We start from the raw sequence: 18,941 nt of genomic DNA, 5'->3' as shown, positions 1-18,941 counted from the left end.
CCCACCAAGGATAGAACCGCATATTGACACGCTTTGGATATCATTACATCAACATTACATAATAGATGGGGATACATACAAGAGGCATACAATGCCACATGAATACATCTATACATCATACATAAGATCCACATCCGACTACGGATGAAACACAAACAGAAGCTCAAACGACATCCACCCTGCTAGCCCAGGCTGCCGACCTGGAACCTATCCCCTGATCGAAGAAGAAGCAGAAAAAGAACTCCAAAACAAATAACATCGCTCTCGCGTCATGATCATCGCAAAACATGTACCTGCAACTGGTACTAATTAAAGTTAGTACAAAGTTGAGTCATTTATTTTGGAACGGAGGGAGTAGTATATCTTTACTTCTATTAAAGAGAATTTGCTGTTGTGATGTTAGATTTTGTTTAAACATACAGTGCTCAGGTTGCTTCTTTAAAAAATAAATGGCAGCGAGAACTAGTCTTGGTACCCTTTCGCCACCATACGCCAAACAATGCTGCCAAGTCTAGGTTTGTATCATACAATGCACAACAATAATCAAATCAAGCATCCAAAACCCAAATAAATGTAAAAGTGTTTGATTGGTGGCAGCAGGGATTCCGCTATTCATATGAGGTTGATATACTTTTACGGACGGTAAAGATGAGGATGATGAGTCGATGACAGTTTTTCCAAATTCTAGGGAGATTTGGGATGCGTGTACGTGTATCCAGAAAAACGAGACCGATCGAAACATCTGGCTCCTCAGCGATTTGGGCTTCTTGGCCGTCCGATTGGTATGCTTGATGCGTTCTCGGCCATCGGATCGAGCCGCTGGAAGATCTCGTCTGTCGGATCGAATCCCCCTCTCCTGTAGCAAGGGTGATCCCGTCTGGCTCGCGCAGTCGGTTACTCCTTCCATTTGACTGGTTCTCGCTGACCTGTGGGGTCCTGGCAGGTGGGCCGCTTCCGTCAGTGAGCGGGTGTGCGGGTGCGGCAGGTGCGTCCAGTCGCGCGCGGGCCGGCGGTAAATATCCCGTGCCACCGCACGTAAATCTTGCCCCCGCCGAGGGCTTTTCCGTCTTTTCCTGTCCAGGCCGCGTGCGTGGTGGACGGTGGTTGGCTTCGTGCGGTTGGCTCGCTTCTCATTCGCCCCTCTCGTTCCCCTCTCTCTCTCGCCCCCGATTGAACCCTAGCCGCCGCTCGCCGCTGGCCGTCCTCGACTAGAGAGGGAGGGCGCCGCCATCGCCACCAGTCCACCATGGCCGCCTCCTCCTCGCTCCGGATCCCCGCACCAACCAACCACCCCGCCGCGGGGGCGCGTCCGCGGCGGCTGCCCTTCCACGCCGTCTCCGTCCGCCCCCGCCGCTCCGCAGTCTCCTCTGCCTCCGCCACCTCCTCCCCGCAGCAGCCGCCGGCACCGGGCGACGGCGACGACGCCAACAGGCCCACCGGTGTGCCCGTGCCCTAGCCCTTCTCCCGCGACGCCGGGTATCACGCTGCCTCGTAAGCCAAACATCCCGTTCTCGCTTCTTGGGATGATTCGTCTGCTGCTCGCTTTGTCTGACTGTCTGCGAATCCCTGAATGCAGGGCCGTTGACGAGCACGGATCTGATGGGGCAGGCCAGGGGGAAGGCCTCAGGTTCGCTTACCAGGTCCTTTTTTCTCCTCTCTTCTTCTGAGATACACTGACGATAATCATGGTGATGAATGATTCTGACGATGATGCAACGCAACTCTGACCAACCAATCTTAGGGGTGCCCGGGCACCGCGGATCTGCAGGTCGAGCCTTCTCCTCCTCTCTGCTCCTCTTATGGAGATTGGCCAATGAGTGCCTTTTTTATGTCTTGCTCCTGGTAGAGAGTAAGACTATTATTCTCTCTGTGCACTTAATTTTGGTCGTTCCTTGCCTTCGTTGCTTGTTTTTTACTGGTGTATAAATATGTGCCTTTTCCTCCTGGTAGGGCCTAGGGTTGCTGCTTTTGTTCCTTTCCTTGCTTTATTTGTTTGCTTCTATATTTTGTCCATGGTCTTAGTAGCAGCCTATTGAATCATTTTGTTTTCTTGTATGCCTTTGTTGTGTTGCTGAGGCTACCAAACAAAGCAATGGCATGCATCTGGTGCAAGACAATTATTATAGTCTGCCATGCAGCTAGGGTGGATATGTTTTTTGGAAGGTGTGGTTCATTATAAGATATGAGTTTTGTCCATGTTGCATTTTGTCCTCCTTTTGTTTATTTACTGTCTCACATGTGTAATTTAGTGCTTACTTTGTCAGAGCGGGGATCGAAAGGAAGATGTTACTATCAAGGGAGCCTGAAGAGCGAAGCTAGAAGCAGGTGAGCTATCCATACCAATGAGTTGAAATTTGCACATGGGGTCCTCGTCATGTTTGGCCAGAATTCAGTCCATTTTTTCATCAGTGTTTTCTTTTATGGATTCACACAAGAAGTTCTTCATCTATATGAAACCTATATTTCGATAGTAGCAATTTGAGAAAGATCTTATGGGTGCAAACCTAGAGGAATATAAGCCATGTAGGCACGTACAGCTAGAAGCATCGTCACAAGTATGATCATTTTAGTAATTTACCATGTTAATAGTACTATCCATGCTATCTCTAGCCAAACAACTTGATCAATGCACGAGGAACTCAAATTTCACATTTATTTTAGTTTAATCCCCTTACATTTTGCAGCATGGGGAGCAGCTAAGGAGACATCAACACTCATTATGAGAACTGGTATACCATCATTGACATATGGATTGGCATTGTATGAGTCTTTGGTGCATGTGTTTTGGCTGGTGTTAACTGCCTTTCCCCTCCCCTTCCATTAACTTTCCAGACTTATGTAAGAGATGACGGCACAAAACTTGAAACCACAAAGACTTCACGTCCACTGTATGTCGTTCGCTTGGTTGCCACCATGGGAAAGGTACGTTCTTCTTTCCTTAGTCCTTCCAGTTTTCCTGCTTGCTGTGCACCTGAGCATGGCTCACCCTTCTTTTTGGATGAACAGGGGTTAGTTAGGGTTTGTTGTCAGGGTCCATTCCTCCTTCGGATTGGCCGTCCTTCCTCTTTCAGGTGTATATCTGGACCATCCACTTGGTTTGCTAATTTATAAATTTTTGTTTATACATGTTTGATTATCTGCTTTGATTTTTCAAGCAGTTCTGCTGTGATATACAAATGTTTGATTATCTGCTTTCGAATATATGCCTGATTTGACCTTTGTTGTATCCTTGGAAAACGAATGATTGGGTTGTACATGTTTGATTATCATAGCCTTGAACTGTACAGCTAAATGTTTATTAGCGCTTCGGTCATGGCTGGCTGCATAAGCATGATTCAGCAAGGGATTGTGTATTTGCTCCCTCGGAATACTACTTGCTAATTTTTATTAGCGCTTCGGTCATGTGATGGTTTGGACCTGGCTGAGTAGTGTTTGCCATGTATTATATTCAGTTTAGTTTAGTAAACTGTTGCATTCAGTTTGGTTTTGTTTACTGTGCATAATTCTGGGTTCTCTGAGTAGATATGTATTATGTTCTGACTGTTTGCTGCCTAGACTCCAATATGTAGAGGGTGTAATGCAAATTTTCAATTGTATAGCATTCGACCATGGTTCCCTTTTTATTACTTGGTTAGTGCATTCATAGTATGGTATGTGTTCTATAAACCATAAAAACCAAAAAAAAGGAGAACCTCTCACCTGTATTCAGTTAGCCTAGATCGTTGTAACCTGCTTGCATGCATCTGTGTTTGGCGATACTTTAATTGTTCAGTGCATTTTGTGATTAATTTTGTAATGCCTTTGTCACCTGATCGAGACTCTGAAAGATACTCTCCCAAATGTCTCTGAATATGGAAGCTATATATCATCCAAGTACAGTTCCGAGTGGAAGGACGTCGAGCCGACGAGAACCGCTGGTGATGGTGGTGAGGAGGACACCATCAACGGAGCGGTGAGGACGATTCACAGCTCAATGCGCTTGGCGAGGGGAGACCATTGGACGGCCCACGGTCGCCGTGTCCCAAAGAGGTGAGCCATCTCTGATCCACCACACGAGGTGCCCACCGAGTGCCTCCCCAACTCAACGGCCCCCAACCCAAGGCGAGTCCCTCTTCCCCCATCCATCCTTGCATATTGTCGTTGTCGGATATGTGAGGCTGTTGGTTGCATCGCTAGGCCAGACTAGAAGTGAAGTTCGCCTTTGATCTTTAGTTTCGATGGTGGACTCGGTAGCTTATAGCTTGTAGTTGTCCTTGTTGGATCAGAGTATTGCTGCAGTTGCGCCAGTATACATTGTTTTCCTGCAACTAGTCTTTGGGTCAGTGAACATGAGCTAGAGACACAAGGTGATAACACTATTTGTGTCATTTGTTTCTTTCAGTTTTACTCATGAGACGCCGATGATTGATGGAGCAGGACCTAACCAAACTTGATGTTACAAGCTACACCCGTTGTCACCTGAAGTTATCTCACGCCAAGCGAGGATCAACATTGGTACTGATTCCATCCTTCGAACAATGTTTTGATGTTCAGTAACTAACAATATGGAGAATTTATAGGCTTATGACAATACAAAGCTACGTGGATTCTGCCTTGTGCTCTCCGTATTTAGTATGATGTGGTTCAGTACGCAATGTTTGTTGTTGTACATTCTCTGGTGATGCATATTTTACATAACCCCCGCCTCTGCATCGTGAGATGCATACAACCATATATTATTATCTTAATTTAGATATTTATAAATGTCTCATCACATGAAGGAATCTCCCTCCAAATATTATTTGGGTGCCTAATCTGCAAAGTTATAGTTTTTCTAATCGACCATAACAGACTGAATTACTTCCCAAAATAAGAACCTTTAGAGCTTAGATAAAACTTCCCAATATATTATTTGGATCCAACGGTTGGAAACACATCTAGAATCGCATTGGACGGCAGAAAATGCCCGAGAGCTCTAAGAGAGCTAGGAAGCTGCTGCGGTTATTATTTTGGGAAGTTTTAAGACCATGTTCACATTTTGGACTTTTTAGGCATATTTTTCTATGACAGTGTTCGCCTTGAGTTTTATCTGAGCTTTTTGGGCGTTGTTTGTTGCTTGTTAAAGTTCAAATCAGTAGACACTTTAATATCTGATGGTGCAATATCATGCCTCTCAATCTCGTGACTTGCCTGCTAAGCTGATATAACATATGACTATTTTTTGGCACATATATTTGTTCTGCTGTGTTGGAGACATGTATAATTTATCTCAGTCGTGTTATAATTTATCTGTTTTATTCTGTATAAATTTAAGCCAATATCGGTTTAGTTTATACTTGCTTCTGAGCTCAATTTGTAGAGCTAATGCCTGACTATCTCTCTGGGTGCTGCGACACTTAAAATCAATCATGCTGTTAGTTTCATTTTTGAGACCAATTTATAGCTCAAGTTCTGACTATATCTTCCTGAGATCATCTTAACTGCCATGCGTGGATTGTATCCTTAAACATCGTCGGTTGTGGAGACTTATCCTTATCTATTCCTTCTGCCAAGAGGACCCTTCTTATCCTTATCTGTTTCTTTTGTCAAGAGGATGTTCCATTTCCTATGTGGTGACTGGTCGGGAGTGCTGAGGGGTGTCACAGCATGTACAAAATTATGTACTGATTCTGATGTTGATGTTGCATTGAATTTTTTTCTTGTGTATAGCAAGTCTTATTTGTGTGTGCAGTTGCCTCACACCTGTTTCCATAAGAGAAATTGAAAAAGACATGCCAGTGTTCTGTTTATGAGAGATCTCTACCTGCTCTGTTTATCAGGGATCTCTACCTGTTCTGTTTATGAGGAGACAGCAATTGTTCCTTTCTTGTTTAATGTAGTGCAAGGAATCTCCTGAAAGTCAAAATGTTGAATCTTACTTTTGTTACAGGTGATGCCTTACAGTACAGGCTGTAGAACTGCATTGTCAAATTTTGAGGCCGAGCTGGACTATAGGGTAGGTTATTGGCTTTGTTTATGTTCTAGCTCATAGCCTGTTGCTGAACTTTTTGTTAACCGACTTTGTGATGGTGTCAGTATGTTTCAGATCCAACAATCATGGTGTCTTTCCCTATTGTCGACGATGCGGACAATGCATCTCTTGTCGCATGGACCACAACTCCCTGAACTCTCCCAAGCAATCTAGCATTATGTGTCAATGCCAATCTTGTGTATGCCAAGGTTAGTGCTCCTCTCTTTTCCTGGGATATCTTCTCATTTTCTAATGCTATAAGCTATTATTGAGTCCTTTTACTGTTACAAGTAGTTTTTTTAATGGATGAAATCCCCTGCCCGTTCCGTTCACCACCCCAGTGACCATTGTTTAGCCCCAACGTCCGTCCCGCTATGTCCCAGCCTCATTGAGGGAGTCCTGGACTAAGGGGTCCTCGGGTGTCCGGCCTGTTATCCATGGGCTGGACTGATGGGCTATGAAGACATGAAGGCCGAAGACTGTACCCGTGTCCGGATTGGACTCTCCTTGGCGTGGAAGGCAAGCTTGGCGACCGACTATGAAGATTCCTTCTTATGTAACCGACAATATGTAAACCCTAGATCCCTCCGGTGCCTATATAAACCGGAGGAGGTAGTCCGGAAAGGAGAGATACACATTACCATAGTCATACAGGCTAGACTTCTAGGGTTTAGCCATTACAATCTCGTGGTAGATCAACTCTTGTAACACTCATATTCATCAAGATCAATCAAGCAGGAAGTAGGGTATTACCTCCATAGAGAGGGCCCGAACCTGGGTAAACATCGTGTCCCCCTGTCTCCTGTTACCATCGATCCTAGACGCACAGTTCGGGACCCCCTACCCGAGATCCGCCGGTTTTGACACCGACATTGGTGCTTTCATTGAGAGTTCCACTGTGCCGTCCGCGAAAGGTTCGATGGCCCCTTTGATCGTCGATAGTGACGCTGTCCAAGGAGAAACCTTCCTCCCCGGACAGATTTTTGTGTTCGGCGGCTTCGTACCGCGGGCCAACTCGCTCGGCCATCTGGAGTAGGTCGATAGCTACGCCCCTGGCCATCAGGTCAGATTTGGAAGCTTGAACTACGTCGCGGATATCCGCGAAGACTTGATCTTCAATGGATTTGAGACCGCGGTGATCGCTCCCCCTCGCTCCGACAAACATGACTTAAATCTGTCATAGGATCACATCCAGGAGATGGTTCCTGTTGCTGCAACGGCCCTAGAACCAGAGCAGATCGTGCCATCCAAAGCCATAGAGTCCGCGGCGTTGGAGCCGCACACGGACTCAACACCCTGCAATATTTGCTTCAACGGAACTTCGGACTCGTCTCCGGCTATAAGTTCCGGACCGTGTACGCCTGCGGACACCGAGCTAGATCGGTTATCGATCTTCGAATTCAGTGCCGCAGACGTTTTCCAGCACTCACCTTTGGGCGATGTGCTGAACTCTTTAAAAAAATCCTTGGAGAAGGACTCGCAGCCGCACTATGTTCGGTTCGAGTTAGAGGCTGATGATGGGGAATTTTGCTTCCCACCCGCCACCCACTTCATAGCTACCGTCGAGGACTTAACCGACGAGCTCGATTATGGCTCCGAAGACATCGACGTTATGGACGACGATGCCGACAAGGAGCAAGGCCAAGACCCACCATTCACTGGATGTTGGACGACCACCTCTTCGTACGACGTGTACATGGTTGATACACCTAAAGGATCTGGCAACGACAAAGAAGAGCCGGATGCGAATAAACCCTCTGAGACGCAGTCCAGGCGTCGGCGCCCTAAACGCCGCTCTAAGTCACGTCGCTCAAAAGACAACAACACCGGCACCGGAGAAAATAGTACCCCGGGCGACGCCGAAAACAATGAAGACCTGCTGGAGCTGCATCCGAAAAGGAGGAGCAAGACAACGGTCAAGATGACCCTGATAAACAGGCCATGCCCGATGACCCGGATGATGATAGTTATCGTCCAGTCTCCAAAGATGAGGAGAGCCTCGACAGCAAGGATTTCATCATGCCTGAGGCACCCCTAGAGCAGGAGCGCTTCAAGCGCCAGCTAAGAGCTACTGCCAGAAGCCTAAAGAAAAAGCAGCAACAGCTCCAAGCCGATCAAGACCTACTCATCGACAGATGGACCGATGTCCTGGCAGCCGAAGAATACGGCCTCAAGTGCCCAGCCAAGAGTTACCCAAAGCGCAGACTGCTACCTCAGTTTGATGAGGAGGCACCAGATCCCATACCTCCCTCGCACAACGAGGACCGACCACCACGTGGCCGGGATAGTGCGGCGGACCACCACCCCGCGGTCGGGATAAAACGACAACTCAGGCCGAACAACAGCCCGCCCCACCGCCTCGTAAACAAAGGGATAGACCAGCTCGGGACCATACATACGACCTTCGGCAGGAATTGGACAGTAGAGCAAGACACACCAGATCGATCTACGGATCGCGAGGATGCCTCCCGACTCGGGATGACGGCTACCTATTCGGACGTGACAAACCTAGTCACACCCGGGCCGATAACCGCAGACGGACTTCATCGGAGGTGCGCCGTGACGCGGCCCGATATAGAGGCGCCGCACACCCTCTATGCTTCACAGATGAAGTACTGGATCACGAATTCCCCCGAGGGGTTCAAGCCCGTCAATATTGAATCATACGACGGAACAACTGATCCCGCAGTATGGATTGAGGACTTTATTCTTCGCATCCACATGGCCCGCGGAGACGACCTCCACGCCATCAAATACCTCCCACTAAAGCTCAAAGGACCAGCTAGACATTGGTTGAATAGCCTGCCTGAAAATTCCATGGGCGGCTGGGAGGACTTGGAAGAAGCTTTCCTTGACAACTTCCAAGGTACTTATGTCCGGCCACCAGATGCCGATGACTTAAGCCACATAGTTCAACAACCTGGAGAATCAGCCAGAAAATTCTGGACTAGGTTCCTAACCAAGAAGAACTAGATCGTTGACTGTCCGGATGCCGAAGCCCTAGCGGCCTTTAAACACAGCATCCGTGACGAATGGTTAGCACGCCACCTCGGCCAAGAAAAGCCGAGGTCCATGGCAGCCCTCACGGCACTTATGACCCACTTTTGTGCGGGAGAGGATAGTTGGCTGGCTCGCAGTACAAACACAGCCAACGAAGCAGGCCCCTCCGAGGCCAGAAACAGCACCGGCAAGCTCCGGCGCAACAGACACAAACGCCGAAGTAATGGCGATAACACCGATGACACTACAGTTCACGCCGGATTCAGTGGCTCCAAGTCCGGCCAGCGAAAGAAGCCCTATAAAAGGAATGGCGGAGGACCATCCAGCTTGGACCGCATACTTGATTGTCCGTGCCAGATACATGGCACCCCAGACAAACCGGCCAACCATACTAACAGAGATTGTCGGGTCCTTAAGCAAGCCAGCAGGGTAAATAGCGGAAACAAGGAAGGGGAATCGCAGAGCGAGGACGATGACGAGGAGCCTCGGCAGCCGAACACTGGGGGGCAGAAGAAATTCCCGCCTCAAGTCAAAACTGTGAACATGATATATGCTACACACATCCCCAAAAGGGAGCGCAAGCGCGCACTCAGGGACGTCTATGCGGTAGAGCCAGTCACCCCAAAATTCAACCCATGGTCGTCATTCCCGATCACCTTTGATCGTCGAGATCATCCAACTAGTATCCGTGATGGCGGTTCGGCCGCATTGGTACTCGACCCAATCATCGGCGGATTTCACATGACACGAGTCCTAATGGACGGTGGCAGCAGCCTCAACCTGCTCTATCAGGATACAGTACGCAAAATGGGCATTAATCCCTCACGAATCAAGCCCACGATAACTACCTTTAAAGGAGTCATACCAGGCATAGAGGCCCGTTGTACGGGCTCAATCACGCTGGAGGTGGTCTTTGGTTCCCCGGATAACTTCCGAAGCGAAGAGCTAATCTTCGACATCGTCCCCTTCCGCAGCGGCTACCACGCACTGCTCGGACGAACCACGTTTGCTAGATTCAACGCGGTGCCACATTAAGCTTATCTCAAGCTCAAGATGCCCGGTCCACATGGCGTCATTACAGTAAATGGAAACACGGAACGTTCCCTCCGTACAGAGGAGCACACCGCAGCCCTAGCAGCAGAAGCACAGAGCGGCCTTCTAAAGCGGCACCATAATCCGGCCGCCGAGCCCCTGGACATCGTTAAGAAGGTCCGGACTACACTGCAACAGGGCAGCTCGGTTCGTCAAGACCTGAATTAATAATTCGGCCTCCGTCCCAACCCCGATGAGGAAATGGCATTCATACCGCGCATACATAACTACGCACTCAAAACCCCATGGGTACTGACAGAGGCATAACTCGCTCGCGATCCACAGTGCAGCTCGACCGACCCTGGGATTTGCACGCCTTTACTTTTTTCTTTTTCTTACGGGTTTTTTCTCTTTTCAAGGTCTATGTGGACGACCCGCTTGCAGAACACACCAAGGAGGCAAGGAGCTCTGGCATACAAGGGAATCCCCAGGTGGTCTCTACTAAACAATTGCCATACTTGTTTTACATACCCGCACACAGCTCGCCCTTGGTTGCGGCATGTTAAATAGCTTTACTTGCTTATCGCATTACTTGCATAAAGTACGCCTCGACGTACTAATTACATCACAATAGTGAATAAATGATGGGGTCAGCTTATTACTTAATTTTCCTGTTTCCTCACCTTTGTATATATTGCTTATCGCACGCGTACACCATTGTATGTATCACTACACCAGGGGCTTCATCACACCCTGCATTACGGCAATAAAAGTCCGAACACTTTTACAGTATAGTTCGGCACCCCGAACTTATAGCATTATATGCATCGGCTCCGAATCATGTCTTTGGTCAATAGTTGGGTTGCCCGGCTCCTGTGCTTGCTACCTTACGTTCCGCTATATCGGCTAGGGTAGTAAAGGGAGAACTACTGCGATTGTGTCCCGGTTCTTCCGGACGAGCACCTCAGTAGAGAAAGCCGAAAACTTACTGTCATGATGCGGCGAGAGCTGGTCAGCTGTTCGAGAGGTTCCAAATCGTTAGAGATTTTTTCCGCTTCTCGCGAAGAATCGGTTCCCCCGATTAGGCGTGTACAACGCCCCTAGTTCGGCCTTCCGAATACCAGGGGCTTCGCCAACTTTCTTAATTGTCAAACTCCTATGGCTAAGTGAGGGCGGTAAAGGCCGCATAGTCTGATTGCCTTGTTCGTTGCGCTAAACACCTCCTTTAAGGACCAGAATGTGGAGTAAAGAGTGTTTAGATTTATCCCGAACACCCCCGTACTATCTATGTGGGGGCAGAAGCCGACGACTGGTCAACCCTCAGATTTCATAAACAGCCGCACAGGAGGTAAAATATAAATCGCAAGCATTATAATACGTAACATCATTGTTCCATATTACAGGACAGGATAATACAAATGTTCTCATGGGAATATGACATCCTTCGAACATTGCTCCGCCACAAGGCGGGACCCCTCCAGGACACCATCAAAACAGAGCTCGGGTCGACGATGCTCCTTGCCCTCCGGCGGCCCCTCGGTCATCAGCTTCTTGGCATCCATCTTTGCCCAATGCGTCTTGACGCGGGCAAATGCCATACGCGCACCTTCAATACAGACCGACCGCTTCACGGCTTCGAGCCGCGGACAGGCACTTAGAATCCGCTTAACAAGTCCGAAGTAGCTGCTAGGTATAGGCTCGGCAGGCCACAGCGCCTTCATGGCTAGCTCCGCCGACCTGTGCATCTCGACCAACTGCTTTAGCTGGTCACTGAAGGGCACCGGATGTTCGGGTCCCAGATATTGGGACCAGAATAGCTTCTCCGTAGACATCCCTTCTTCGGCTCTATAATGCTCGGCAGCATCTGACATACTGCGCGGCAGATCCGCAAACGCCCCTGGAAAACCCAAATTCGGATAAGTACAAGGAATGTTTCTTCTACATACTTGCTTTGCAGGGTGAAAGACTTACCCACCGCTCTCTTCTTCCTCCCCACTTCAGATGGGGAGTCGTTTTCTTCTTCCTCTTCGTTGTCGTCGTCAGCGGACGAAGAGGAAGTCTCGTCTTCGGATGTCACGTTCGGAGCGCCTTTTCGGCAAGGGCCCTTCTTGGCCCCTTTGGCCGCTTTCTTGGCCGTTTTCTCTGGCACCTCGTAAGGTGCCGAAAACAGCATTCTCGTCAGTAGCGGGAATTCTTGGTCCTCGGGCAGCGGAGCCGGACAGTTAATTCCCTCTGCTACCTTGATCCAGGCCTGAAACATGGCTAGGAAAGCTTAGGCTTCCCCTCAAAGTACGCTAGTAAAGGGTATACCTTGAAAACATGAAAGAACTTACCGGATTAGCCTGACGTTTTAATCTCAGCCCGCGATCCTCGGTCGTGGGCGGTGGCGTCTTGCCGGCCTTGAAGAGCACTTTCCAGATGTCTTCGTGCGTCGTGCTGAAGAGCTCTAGTAGCGTCTTGTGCTTGGCCGGATGATATTCCCACAGGTAGCAAGTCCGACATTGGCACGGAAGGACCCGACGAATGAGCATGACCTGGATCACGTTGACAAGTTTGATTTTCCTGTCTATCATGTTCTGGACGCACGTCTGGAGCCCGGTCAGCTCGTCTGAGGGACCCCAGGTTAGGCCCCTCTCTTGCCAGGAGGTGAGCCGCATCGGGATTCCGGATCGGAATTCGGGGGCTGCCGCCCAGTCGGCGTCGCGCGGCTCAGTGATGTAAAACCACCCCGATTGCCACCCCTTCACCGTATCCGTGAATGAACCTTCGGGCCAGGTGACGTTGGGCATCTTGCCCACCATGGCGCCTCCGCACTCTACTTGCTGGCCGCTCACCACCTTCGGTTTTACATTGAAGGTCTTCAGCCATAGGCCGAAATGAGGTGGGATGCGGAGAGAGGCCTCGCACACGACAATGAATGCCGTGATGTTGAGAATGAAATTGGGGGCCAGGTCATGGAAATCCAGCCCGTAGTAAAACATCAGTCCACGGACGAATGGGTGAAGAGGGAACCCCAGCCCGCGGACGAAATGTGTAAGAAACACAACCCTCTCGTGGGGCTCTGTAGTAGGGACGATCTGTCCCTTGGCCGGGAGTCGATGAGCGATCTCCTTGGCCAGATATCCGGCCTCCCGGAGCTCCTTGATATCCTTCTTCTTGACGGAGGAGGCCATCCACTTGCCTCCAGCTCCGGATCCGGACATATTTGGAGTGCTTTCTCGGACGAGGAAAAGCTAAAGCTTGGGCGCTAGAGCTCAGGGACGGAAGGGCTGAGGAGGAATCGAGGTGTGGGTGAAGAAAGGGAATCCTTATCTCCTTATAAAGACCATGAATATCAAGCGCTTCCCCACTCGCCTTAAACTCGCCTATTCCCAAGGGCCGTGCAAACAGCACGGTTGGGTCACCCACGCCCGCATTGATGAGAATCCCGCAATAAGGGGACACGATCTCTGCTTCGACAAGACGTGGCAATGGCAACCGCGTCTCGAAACGTGGAGCGGCAGACGAAAAACGGTTCGAAATTATGACCGGACAGACGTGATGTCATGTTGTAAAAAGCTGTCAGCAGATTAGACTCGTGTAAAAATATATTCTCTCTGCGGTTGTGTATGGTGTGTGTAACAGGTCCGGATACTATCATCGCATCCGAAGACTATCTTGGAGTTCGGAAAAAGGGGAACCCGCCTTGCAATGCCGAAGACAATCTGCGCGCCGGACTCCTCGTCGTTGAAGCCAGGTTCACGGGCTACTGAGGGAGTCCTGGACTAAGGGGTCCTCTGGCGTCCGGCCTGTTATCCATGGGCCGGACTGATGGGCTATGAAGACATGAAGGCCGAAGACTGTACCCGTGTCCGGATTGGACTCTCCTTCGCGTGGAAGGCAAGCTTGGCGACTGACTATGAAGATTCCTTCTTATGTAACTGACAATATGTAAACCCTAGATCCCTCCGGTGCCTATATAAACCGGAGGAGGTAGTCCGGAAAGGAGAGATACACATTACCATAGTCATACAGGCTAGACTTCTAGGGTTTAGCCATTACGATCTCGTGGTAGATCAACTCTTGTAACACTCATATTCATCAAGATCAATCAAGCAGGAAGTAGGGTATTACCTCCATAGAGAGGGCCCGAACCTGGGTAAACACCGTGTCCCCCGTCTCCTGTTACCATCGATTCTAGACGCACAGTTCGGGACCCCCTACCCGAGATCCGCCGGTTTTGACACCGACACTCATTTCGTCGGTTAATTTTATGTATAATAGTGTGATAAGACAGTGAGGTATATGCAGATCTATAACAGTATATCATACTTCTGATTGTAGTGTGACAAGGCAGTGAGGTGTAATCTGGCCTTTTTGTTTTAGAGAGATATAATTTGATCACTTTCTTAAGTTCCTGCATGCTGTCATATGCACTATGCTTAGGATATTTGCTACTAAACCAATAGTGAAATGAACTTTTATGTTCATATATTGTTTGGTGGCTTCTCAATTTGTGCATGAAAACAAACTTAGCTTCCGAGTGACTCTTCATTATGCTCTTGTTTTATTCATGGTTGATGGAATAATGAATGCAAAGATAAGTTCCCTTTGATTTAGTTGCTCGGCTGACAAGAATATGGATTCCTTTGTATACCGCCTTAACTCTCCTGTGATGCTTTGTACGTTGTGGATTCCCTCTATTAGATAAGGGTCATTGCTTACTTGAGCCATTTTGATTCTGATTGGTCTATTGTTAAAGTTCAAGATACTAGGGTTGATGCTTGAGTACAAAAATCATTATATTCCATATATCTCACAACTGTTTGTATCAGGTTCGTGTTAGGTGGTCCATATGAAGTACATCGACAAGGCAGATGGATTACGCCACTTATTAATATCCTTAGTGATTATGCCTCCGTAGTTGGCTCTGTTTATTATGTTCATGTTCTTATTACCTCCTTTTGTGTGTTCTCGCTTTCGGTACCGAACTTCATGTCAAATGGCTATACTTTGTTGTCGTATGAACACGTCGAGATTGATGCTGCCTTATAAACGGATCGATGTTGATCTTGTGCTCCATTGTGTTTTACTCCTATCACAATTGAATGTTTGTTTACTTTATTATTACCCTGTGTAAGTGCAAATGCTATACCTGAGTTTCTACGGACAGTGTTACGTGCTTCAGAAAAACGCTTGGAGCGCCACCCTCGCACCAGGGCGCGATCTTGATCTAGTAGAATAGAGAAGAAGTGTCCAGGGGCAGCACTGGCGCTGTGGGTCAACAAGGACGAGCCGCACCTGCGCGAGCAGTGTAGGTGCATGTGCGTGTGCAGGAGGACGCAAGCGACGCCGCTGATTCTGGGCGGTGATGGCGAGGAGCGAGGTGGACGAGGGAGAGGCCAGGAAATGCCACTTCTATTTGGAAGATAGTTTTATGAAATTTAGAGACGCATTTGACAGTTCGGTGATAACGACCAGATACATATGCGTGCAGAAACGCCGAACAAACAATATATAAAGGGAGTTTGTCTAAGGCTCATCTGGATGTCTATTGTTATTTAAGTGGGCTGGGTTGTTGTTTACTATTTGTTGTTGGGCTGGAAAAAAGTTGACAACGAAGAGGGGTGCACTTGTTCGTCGCTCTTGCCTAACGGACGCCGCTGGCACTGCCACCTACTAGCACACAACATTTTTTTCCCTTGTGTTCACTCTACCAAAAAGGCACGCATGTGTGTGTGTACACGAGAGCAAAGAAAACATGCCCATGATTTTTTTCTCTTTCACTAGTTTTGTGTATATCCCATTTAGAGATAAATTTAGAAGTGAAAATATGTTCGCATATTGCATGAAGAAAAATGTTCAGGTACATACAAATAAATTTTCATGCAATTTTAGAAAGTGATCACAGTTTCAAAAAAGTGTTGACATATTTTTTCAATACACGGTAGAATTGCCTTGATGAACATTTTTTAAATACATTTTGGGATACGTGGCAACTGTTTTCTGAAACACAAGTTAAACCATTTTAAAATACACATGAAACATCTTTTCAATGAGATGTTTTTTTAATGCATGATTAAAACATTAAAAAATACACAATGAACATTTTATAAATAACTGAAAAACATGCTAGTTAAACAAATAGCTTGCTAGTTCAGATCGAGCCTGAGTTGCTAGTAGACGGTCGACTCGCAAGTGGGACAACAAAAACTTCAAATCCAGTTGCAAGTCGAGGGTGGGCTCGCAACTGAGGCGAAATAAAAAGTCGGGTCCAGTTGCGAGTAGAGTATGGACTTGCAACTGAGACAGAAACAAAGAGACGAGCCTAACTCGAGGCTAGTTGCAAGTCGATGGTGGACTCGCAACTGAGACAAAAAAGACTTCAGGCCAGTTGCGACACGAGGGTGGACTTGCAACTAGGTTAAAAAATGGCCGGGCCTAGATCAAGACCAGTTGCGAGTCGATGGTCGACTCGCGACTGGGCAAAAAACTTCAGGCCCAATTGCGAGTCAATGGTGGACTTGTAACTGAGGCAAAATAAAAAATTGGGTCTAGTTGCCATTGGAAGGTAGACTTGCACCTGAGGCAGAAACAAAAGGTTGGGCCCAGATCAAGTCTAGTTGCGAGTCGATGGTGGACTCGCAACTGGGACAGAAAAATCTTGGGCCCCGGTTGCGACCTGACGGTGGAGTTGTAACTCGGAGAAAAATGGGTCGAGCCCCAGTTGCGTGTCGAGGGTGGACATGCAACTGGGGAAATAAAAGGCGGACCCTCAATTGCATGTCGAGGTGTACTTGGAATTGCAATTGGGACAAAATTGGGTAAGATTCGGTTGCGTGTTGAGGGTGGACTTGCAACTGAGACAAGAAAAAGATAGGCACCACAATTGCATGTTAGGGGTGGAGTTGTAACTAGAGACAAAAATGGGGCCCCCTTCCCAGTTGCAAGTCGATGATGGACTTGCAATTAGGACAAAAAGTGGGCAGGACCAGTTGCATATCGAGAGTGGACTTGCAACTGGGTTAAGAAAAAGGATGACCCCCAATTGCATGTTATAGGTGAAGTTATAACTAGGATCTAAAAAGGACGACCCCAGTCGCGTGTATAAGATGAACTTGCAACTAGGACAAGAATGGGATTTGGAACCAGTTGCGTATTTAGGGTGGGATTTTAATTCGGATAAAAAAGGCGGCTCCCAAGTTGCATGTTGAGGTTGTAGTTGTAATTGGGACAAAAAGAGTGTAATGTGTCGATGGTGGACATGCAACTAAGACCAAAATGAGGTTGGGACCGAGTTGCACATCGAGTGTAGACTTTCAACCGGGACAGAAAAAATGCACCCCCAAGTTGCGTGTCGGGGATGAAGTTGCAACGGGGACAAAAAAAGGGTCGGGCCCCATCGAGGATAGACTTGCAACTGGAGAAAAAATGGGCCGGACCCAGTTGCATATTGAGGGTGGATGTGCAACTAGGACAAAAAATATATGACGGGGTGGAGTTGCAACAGGGGGTAAAAAATATATATGACGGGATGGAGTTGCAACAGGGGGTAAAAAATTATATGACAGGGTGAAATTGAGACAAAAATTGATTGTGTATAGTTGCACATCGAGCGCAAGTCAAAGTCTATCTTTTTGCATAGCATGTCTCTTCGATAACAAATTTGAAAGAAATTAGAAAAATATTCAGCGACAAGCCACAAAGCCTGTCTCTTCCACTTCTACAAACACATGCCAGAAGAAATGGGTTAAACTAACACAAACAAAAAATGCCTGACAAAAAATAGACACATAACGCGAATGTGCCGACAAGTGAACAAACAAAGAAGATAACATGGATCTTAGAAATATGTTGTTGTCCTCTTGTGATGGAAGAAAAATAACAAAAAATAAAATAAAATGTGATGTCGTCTCAGTTACAGTCGTATTGCAGCTCTTACAGTCGTCTAGTATCTGTAGTGTGTAGTTGTGAATATGGTATGATGTGCAACTACATGTCTAGTGATAAACATACGACTAGACCGACATCTCTCCCCAGGCCGAAAATTAGTAATAAAAAACTAGAAAGGGAAAGGTAAAATAATATATCGTAAATAATGTGGATGGCAAAACAAATTGATTCTGTGCATTGCACACGCGAAACACACTCAAATGAACTAAGAAGAAAGGACTGCAGCCCATAACAAGACAAGGAAAAAAAGTAGGCCGAAAAGAAAAGTCCACAGCCCAACCTGTGTCGGCCCAACACAAGGGACAAAGACAGACAACACACAGAAGCCACGAGTGGCCCGTGCGGGGGACGACATCGCCAAAACAAAAGAATACGCGAATCCTGGGACGTGATCCTACAGCTGTGCACTTAGATGTGCAATCCTTATTTCTCATCTAGATGTGTTTTAGCAAGTCCGATAGTAATATACTGGAGTGTTTTTTGTTGTATTATCGCTTGGCATTAGCGGCCACGGACCATCCGTCCAATTAACAAATGGGTAGTACATCATGTTGCCATACGATTTTTGGTCCTTAGCAGCAGCTTTTCGTAGAACTTGGTCGACAAGTTTGCATACATGCTGAAAAGATCTCCAAATGGCGGTCGGCGTCTGCACACATGGCATGGGCACGCGTTATGCCAGGCGTCTGCACACATGACGTGATCCTACGGCTGTGCACTTAGATGTGCAATCCTTTCTTCCTCCGAGCTCAGCCCCTCTCCCCCGTCTCTCCCCCCATCCTAGGCTCCATCAAATTCATCTCCATTGCTTGAGTCTTCTCCGGTGGATTGAGGCCATTTTCATCACTCAAGGTATCTCACTCACTCTCTTCTTTTTGGTTGGTTGGAATCAACTTATTTGATGGCATTGATAACTTTTATGCAAACCCTAGTTGTGCTCCTTTTTGTGTGAAATCAATGGATTTGATGGATGGAAGATCTAGATCTA

The 18,941-nt window shown here is 47.6% G+C and overlaps 1 protein-coding gene across 26 annotated transcripts; it reads left to right on the top strand.

Moving 5' to 3' along the window:
- The first annotated feature begins 1,111 nt into the window (after positions 1 to 1,111).
- On the top strand, positions 1,112 to 15,082 carry LOC109738447 (uncharacterized). Of its 26 annotated transcripts, none has more exons than XR_012189224.1 (13): positions 1,123 to 1,491; positions 1,577 to 1,640; positions 1,769 to 2,163; positions 2,265 to 2,325; positions 2,685 to 2,729; positions 2,833 to 2,922; positions 3,007 to 3,071; positions 3,859 to 4,029; positions 4,382 to 4,494; positions 5,909 to 5,974; positions 6,055 to 6,198; positions 10,441 to 10,512; positions 13,646 to 14,405. XR_012189224.1 is itself a non-coding variant. In XM_073504645.1 (12 exons), exon 12 carries the CDS (start codon positions 7,931 to 7,933, stop codon positions 8,960 to 8,962), a length of 1,032 nt encoding a protein of 343 aa, XP_073360746.1. In that variant the 5' UTR covers positions 1,112 to 1,491; positions 1,577 to 1,627; positions 1,742 to 1,768; positions 2,265 to 2,325; positions 2,685 to 2,729; positions 2,833 to 2,922; positions 3,007 to 3,071; positions 3,859 to 4,101; positions 4,382 to 4,494; positions 5,909 to 5,974; positions 6,055 to 6,198; positions 6,331 to 7,930; the 3' UTR covers positions 8,963 to 10,432. The 26 variants fall into 26 exon arrangements, 16 of the variants coding, with proteins under 16 accessions (XP_073360746.1, XP_073360745.1, XP_073360744.1 ...); XR_012189228.1 differs by lacking the exon at positions 13,646 to 14,405 and adding an exon at positions 14,836 to 15,082 and having other exon boundaries at positions 1,125 to 1,491; positions 3,859 to 4,101; XR_012189229.1 differs by lacking the exon at positions 13,646 to 14,405 and adding an exon at positions 14,836 to 15,082 and having other exon boundaries at positions 1,125 to 1,491; positions 3,859 to 4,101; positions 10,441 to 10,515.
- The last annotated feature ends 3,859 nt before the right edge of the window (positions 15,083 to 18,941 follow it).

This window comes from Aegilops tauschii, chromosome 7 (assembly GCF_002575655.3).
Source record: "Aegilops tauschii subsp. strangulata cultivar AL8/78 chromosome 7, Aet v6.0, whole genome shotgun sequence".
Lineage (NCBI taxonomy): Eukaryota > Viridiplantae > Streptophyta > Magnoliopsida > Poales > Poaceae > Aegilops > Aegilops tauschii.
This window is presented reverse-complemented; position numbering and strand designations above follow the sequence as displayed.

What these genes read in the sequence shown, in the direction of transcription:
- LOC109738447 (XM_073504645.1), top strand. Translation starts at nt 7,931, where the DNA reads ATGCCCGATGACCCGGATGATGATAGTTATCGTCCAGTCTCCAAAGAT.